This window comes from Carlito syrichta, unplaced genomic scaffold (genome assembly GCF_000164805.1).
Source record: "Carlito syrichta isolate Samal-C Ts95f unplaced genomic scaffold, Tarsius_syrichta-2.0.1 Scaffold303237, whole genome shotgun sequence".
Classification (NCBI taxonomy): domain Eukaryota; kingdom Metazoa; phylum Chordata; class Mammalia; order Primates; family Tarsiidae; genus Carlito; species Carlito syrichta.
The window spans coordinates 169,235-176,638 of NW_007247333.1; the positions used below are offsets into that span (position 1 = coordinate 169,235).

At 42.3% G+C, this 7,404-nt stretch overlaps 1 protein-coding gene across 1 annotated transcript in view; it reads right to left on the reverse strand.

Annotated features, from left to right (window-relative positions):
- The window catches only part of PRDM15 (PR/SET domain 15), a 49,725-nt gene that overhangs the window by 33,971 nt on the left and 8,350 nt on the right, over nt 1-7,404 (reverse strand). The window contains exon 6 of the mRNA XM_008058181.2: nt 669-899. Within this exon, the coding sequence (XP_008056372.1) occupies nt 669-899 (231 nt within the window). The remainder of the gene's footprint in view (nt 1-668; nt 900-7,404) is intronic.

Below are 7,404 nucleotides of genomic sequence, written 5' to 3' on the forward strand. Positions count from 1 at the left end.
AGAAAGAAAGAAAGAAGGAAGGAAGGAAGGAAGGAAGGAAGGAAGGAAGGAAGGAAGGAAGGAAGGAAGGAAAGAAAGAAAGAAAGAAAGAAAGAAAGAAAGAAAGAAAGAAAGAAAGAAAGAAAGAAAAAGAAAGAAAGAGGGTAAAAATTCCTTCAGACTCAACTGAGTATATTGCACATTCAAAGGACGAATGCTAACCAGGGCCTGGCACAACTAAATGCGCATCCACAGGTAATGAACAGAACACTGCTCAGAGATCGAGGAGAAGAAGAAACGGATAGACACAGCGCTCCTGCACTTGTGTGCTATGTGCAAGAAGCTCCACTCACAAAGAATTCTAGGATGGGCGAGGCAAAATCATGCAGAAAAACCACCATGAAGGGAAAATGTTCTCTACCCCGATGGGGGTGCTGGCTACACAGTGTATCTGCTTTCCAAAATTTACAATCTGGACATTTCTTAGTATGAAATGTATTACACAGAAATTAGTTGATGGGGAAAAAAGAGAAGGGCCTAGAATCCACTTTCCACATGGGCTCTGTGCACTGTCTCCCTGCCTGGCATTGGGTGACCTGGTCTCAGGCCCCGTCCTCTGCCCTCCCAGCTCTTGAGCACCAGGAGGGGCTGTGCCCCATGGGACACTCATCCCAGGACCCATCCCTCACCTGAGGGCTCTTTGTCTTCAACGATGACCAGAGGTTGCTCGGTTTTGGATGCTTTGGGTTTTCTTCCCCTTCGAGGCTTTTTCTTCTGCTCTTTGGTGGCCCCCACACTCTCGCTCTGGTGCACTGCATGGGGCTCACCCCGGGGTGCGTCCAGCTCCTTTTCAGGTGTGGTCTCGGCCTGGCTGCCTGGAGGAAGGCTTTTGGCTTGTTCCAGGTGACCCAAGAGATGCTCTGCAGGGAGAGATGTGAAAGCACCACTGAGAGTCAGGAAGCCTATCACTCCCCAATGCCTCAGTCCTGCCTCTGCTCCCCATTTTTGTTTGCTTGCTTTCAATTTTGTTTGTATAGGCAAATGAACTTTATTTCCACTGTATTTCCATTTTGTTTTTAAAATAAAATAATTCCCACTGCATCAAACACCACTAACTTTTTTTTTGTTTTTTGTTTTTGGAGTCAGTATCTCACTGTCATCCAGGCTGGAGTGCCAGGCATGATCATGACGATCATGGCTCATAGCAGCCTTGACTTCCTGGGCACAGGAGATCCTTCCACTAAGAATCCCAAGTAGCTGGGACTACAGGCGTGCTCCACCACACCCAGCTATTTAAAAAATTTTTTGTAGAGACAATGTTTTGCTAAGTTGCCCAGGCAGGTCTCGGACTTGTTGATCAAGCAACCCTCCCGCCTCAGCCTCCCAAAGTGCTGGGATTATAGGTGTGAGCCACTGTGCCCAGCACTACTAGTTTTAAAAGTAAATTAGGCGATAAAAGCAAGGTAGGTTCACCATGCGGACAATTTTATGAGAAACAAAAGCAGACATACACATATATTCACAAAGAAAAAACCAGGACAGAATCTGTCAAATACTAATGTGTTTCTCTCTAGATGGTGAAATTATAGGCAATTTCAATTTTTTTAAAACTTATTTATATAGAGGGCGCCAAAAAATGTACACACATTTTAAGAAAAAGGAAAAAACTATTAAAATTGTAATATTCAACATATACTGATAACAAAAGATGAATACAAGTCACGTTTGACTTCTGTAATTATAAGAGGTACTCAAAGAGGTTACCATCAGGGCCAGACACTTCTGATTATGGCAAAGTAAAAGTAACACATAGATAACATCTCTTCAAATAAGTATACCTTTTTTTGGCACTCCCAGTATTTTCTATGTTTTCCGCAATGAATATGTAATATATTTATTCAGAAATGTAGATTCTAAAGAAGAATACTGAGAAATATTCAATTCATAATAAACAAAATTTTCTTTAAAAACACCACATGAAAGCAAAAAACTTTGCTCTACTTTCAACCAAAGAAAGCCACAGAGATCTCCCGAGAAAAGATGACTGGAAGAAAACACAGGAAACAGGCAGGCAGGGCTAGGGTACAGAGCCCGAGAACAGACAAACTCCCCAAGTAGAAGAGTGTGTGGCTCAGACAAGCCAGGGTCCTCCAGCGAGGAGGAGGAAGTGGCCATGAGACAGGATGACCAAACATGAACAGAGGCACTTATGCACAAATGTGGGCCAAGGACTGGTTCTTCCTATTGTGAATCTCAACTGGTTCAACATAGGCACAAGTATTAAATGATTTGTCTGTTTAGTATTTAGAGACATTGTGCTAGGTGTGTGTCCCTGAGGAACCAGGTCTAGTGAGGGAAAAAATATTAAAAAGTAAATACAATATAGTGTGTCATGTCCATCAGCAGAACAAACTAACCATGAACATATTTGGCTAGAAATACATAGAAAGATTAGAGAAAACAGAACTCCTCCCCTGACTGTAATACACTGCTGAATTTAAAAGAAAGAAAATGAGTCCCTTGGTGCCAGGTGTGTAGGGGGAATTCAAGCCAAAGTGTAAAAGCACAAGCTGATTCAGAGGGCCCCAGGGATAAGGGTATGGGGTTTTTACACACATGCAGGCCTGAGAGACTGGGACTCAGGTCTACACAGAGACCCAGGGACTGAGTTGCTCACATAACAAAGCCTGGGAAGGCAATAAGGAAGTTGGTCTCTGCTCAGGTCTCAGAGAGGGAGGGAGGTATTAAATGAGTCCCATAGGAACTGAAGCCCCAAGCCAGAGCCACTTGAAGGTACAGAATGCAAATTTATACTATCCAAGCTAAAAAAATAAATTCTAGTAAGAATTGTGACCTAGCCGGGCTCGGTGGCTCAGCCTGTAATCCTGCGCCTTTGGGAGGCTGAGGTGAGTGGATTGCCTGAGCCCGCGGGTTCGAGACCCGCCTGGGCAGGTGAGACCTCATCTCTACAATAAATCAAAAAATTAGCCAGGTGTGCTAGCGCGCGCCTGTAATTCCGGCCACTCGGAAGGCTGAGGCGGAAGGATCGCCGGAGCCTAGCAGGTCGAGGCTGCGGTGGCCGGGAGTGGCCACTGCACTCCAGTCTGGGCGACAGAGTGAGACTCCAACTCAAAAAAAAAGAATTGCGACCTAGACCTGGGAAATTTGTGGGAGGCCTCAGGCACAAAATAAAAGCACTCTGCAACACTACTTCTATATCCAGGGTTCATGGGAGGACCACCATGGGGACAGGAAAGAAGAAGAAAATCCTTACTAAAGATTTCACCAAAACAACAACAAGAGCAAAACCCTCCAAAAACACTGAACAATAAAACAATAAGTCATTAGGATGTCAGCAGACACACAAACACAAAAACCCAAGAAGACTAAAATTTCAAAATAATAGTATAACTGAGGGAAGAAAATGGAAAAAATATGCTTAAATGAGTAAAGTAGGAAAAAAAGGTAAGACATACTAAAAAATAATGAATGGTTATGAAAAATAAGCAAATAAAACTTTGATAAAATGACAGAGACACAAAATGAAAACACAATGTATAGATTACGCTTTTATAAACTAAAACAAAGAGCTGCAAAGGTTATCCAGAATGTAGAAAAGAGACAAGGTGCTGTGAAAATACAAGTGGTAGGGAAAGAGAAATGGAGTATACTCTAATAAGAGGGTATAAAATATGTACAATAGGACCCAAAAAGGAACAGAAAACAAAGAAAAAGCAATAGGCAAGATAATGATGGAAGATTATCCAGAATGGATGAGGAACATGAATCTTCAGATTCAAGATCCATAGTAAGGAGAATAAATTTAAAAACACACACACACAGAAATAATGACTCTGATAAACTGCAGAACTTCAAAGACAGAGATTCCAAAAGCAACAAGGCACAGATTACCTACCAAGAAACAACTGTAATTACAGCAGACTTCTCAATAGCAATAATAAAAGTCACAAGAGTATAATAATATACTCAATATACAAAAGAAAATAAGATTAAACCAAAAATTCAACATCCAGTGAAAGTAGTTTCTAATATATATGTTTAAACAATGACATTTTAAAACAAAGGCTTATAAGATTGCTACTAACAGATATGCCCTAGAAGAAATTCTGAAAGGCAATAAGAAAGTGATTTTATTTTCTATTTTACTCTTATTTTTTGAGTTGGAGCCTCACTCTGTCACACAGGCTGGAGTGCAGTGGCATGATCATGGCTCACCAGAGCCTCAACTCCTGAACTCAAGTGATCCTTCCACCTCAGCCTCCTGGGTAGCTGAGGCTACAGGCACATGGCATCATGCCTGGCTAATTTTCAGCCTCCTGAGTAGCTGAGGCTACAGGCGCATGGCACCATGCCTGGCAAATTTTTTTTTTTTTTCTGTAGAGATGAGGTCTTGCTATGTTACCCAGGCTGGTCTCAAACTCCTGGGCTCAAGCAATCCTTTGACCCTGGCCTCCCAAAGTGCTGGGATTACTGTATAGGTGTGAGCCACCATACCCAGCCAAGAAAGTGATTTTAGACTGAACGTTAGAAACAAAATAAAAGGTAACTGGGGCAGGGGTTCCGGGGAAAGCCATACATATGGAAATTAGCAAACATCATTCTAGATAACTTTAAATTCAAACAGAAGAAATAATGGAAGTAAAAAATATTTAGAACTAAAATACTGGGGGAAGGGAGACCACATATCAAAGTGTGTGTGTGTGTGTGTGTGTGTGTGTGTGTGTGTGTGTGTGTGTGTGGTGTATACACACATACACTACTTATTAGATGCCACATTTTATATAGTCTTGTTAAATCAAATGTATTATGTTCTTCAAATCATCCATATCCATGTGATCTCTTTCCTTAATTTATAAATTAAAATGGGTATATTAGAAGCTCCCATACTAGTCTAACCAACATAGCAAGGCTTTATCTCTACAAAAAAATTTTAAAAATTAGCCAGGTGTGGTGTTTTGGAAGGCTTAGGTGGAAGAATTTCCTAAGCCCAGATGGTTGAGGCTGTGGTGAGCCATGATCATGTCACTGTACTCCAGCCTGAATGACAGAGTGACACTTTGATTCAAGGAAAAAATTTAAATAATAAAAAAAATCTATGAGAGTAGATTTTTCTTTCTCCTTGTAGATCTGCCAGTTTTTACCTTTTGATATTTTTAGACTATGTTATTAAGTGTATATACATTTAGACATACTGTATAAATAAAATGTGGTATGCAGCTAACATGATTCTTAGGAAAAAATTTCATCATAAATGCCTAGATTAGAAAATAAAATAACTTAAAATTAAAGGGCCAACCATTCAATTTAATAGGTAAAAGAGAACAGAATAAATAAAAAGTATAAAAAACAATAAATAGGAGCAGGAATTAATAAAATAAAAAATTAAAATACAATAGAAAGTCTCAACAAAGTCAAAGTTGATGCTTTGAAAATACTAATAGTCAGGTGCAGTGGCTCAGGCCTGTAATCCCAGCACTTTGGGAGGCCAATGAGAGTGGATTGCCTGAGTCTGCAAGTTCGAGACCAGCCTGGGCAACTTGGTGAGACCTTGTCTCTACAATTTAAAAAAGAAAACTACAATAATTAAAAAAAACCTACAATAATTTTTTTAAATTATTTTAAAAAAAAAAGAATACAGCAGAATTGACAAAATCAAATGAAGTTCACTCAAGTAGGTCTGTTATCTGGCCCTGGGATGTGTTCACTGTCAAGCTGCTGGTAACACATATCCCCTCCACCCTCACAGGGGACCCACGGCCCCTCCCTCACAGGCCAGCCTCCAAAGCAGATGAACAATCTCTGCTGAATAACTGAGACTCCTCTGTGGAAGGCTCACATTCTCAACCCTGTGCCTGCACTTCTCTCTGTTCAGCTCTGTCCCCACTCCTCGGCCTCTTGGCCATCAGGTTGCCAACAATGCCCCCAGAGAGGCCACAGCAAAAAGAAGCTCTTAGACCTGAAATGCAGAGCCCACAATTCCTCAAGGCCTTCAAGGGGCCACAGGGGACTGGGAGCAGGGCTGTCACAGCATACTGGCAGCACAACTTTGGGCAGGTGATTTAACCACACCAACCTCAGTTTCCCTATTCTCAAATGGGAGTCACCGTGTGCCAGACAGCCACTGGGAGATTTCACTGAGTTAAAACTGTAAGTGCTTAGAAGGGGACCCGGCACCAAGTCAGTCTCATCAGCCTAATGGTACGAGGGGTACCTGGATTCACAGGCTTAGACGGGTGATCACAAGCAGAACACGACGCCAATGTGAAGGAATTTATTTTTCTTCACTCAAAACTAGTCATCAGGGAAAAATGTACAACAAGTAAACAAGAGTCTTTCTTGCTTTGTGGATGATGCAGCCACATCTCCTGCGATATCCCTCTCTGTGGTGAAGTGCCTGCTTCTGGACGCACCCACGTCCAAAGTGGGCGTGCCATCCAGACCCAGCACGCCCAGAACTCTAGCAGTCGCTCGCTATTTGTATCTTGGTGACAAACACAAAACACTTCTTCTTGCCCAGCAGAGGCAAAATGACACATCGGTAACTCGTTAAAGCCAAGATGAACAAAATGTCCTGCAATACTGTGACCAGATAGCTAAAGTCAGATGGTACCTGTCCCAAAGCAGATAAACAATCTCTGCTGAATAACTGCGACTCCTCTGTGGAAGGCTCACATTCTCCTCCCTGTTACCAAACTTGGCTGAGAGGAACCTTCTCATAGGTTCCAGAACATCCTAACCACTGACCTGGTGAAGAGGGCAGGCTGACCCACTCCACCAGCCCAAGAACTGCCTTGATCACATCCTCACAACTGCACCACCAGAAACCTCATTCATGGTTGGGCTCTCTAAGCACATTCTACATGTGACAAGAGGTCACAAACTGTATTTACAAACTATTTCTTCCATGGTACATTTGACCGAAGTCTGTCTTTATTACACATCAGCCTCATAAGAGGTATATGGAAAAATCAACTCTCTAAAAGAAATAAACAGAAAGTTTCCAGGGCATTGAATAACTTGAGAATATATTCAATTCTTCCCTAGCTACCTTAAATTGGTCTATCAATCTGAGTAGATGAAAATGTCCTACAGATCAGGTGGGGTGGTTCCAGCTTGGGCAACATAGTCAGACTACATCTCTATAAAAATTAAAAAATCAAAGTCAGGCCGGGCTCGGTAGCTCAGCCTGTAGTAATCCCGCGCCTTTGGGAGGCTGAGGTGAGTGGATTGCCTGAGCCCGCAGGTTCGAGACCCTCCTGGGCAACTTGGCGAGATCCCATCTCTACAATAAATCAAAATGAGCCGGGCGTGGTAGCACGCGCCTGTAGTTCCAGCTACTTGGAAGGAAGCGGCCACTGCACTCCAGCCTGGGTGACAGAGTGAGACTCCAACTCAAAAAAAAAA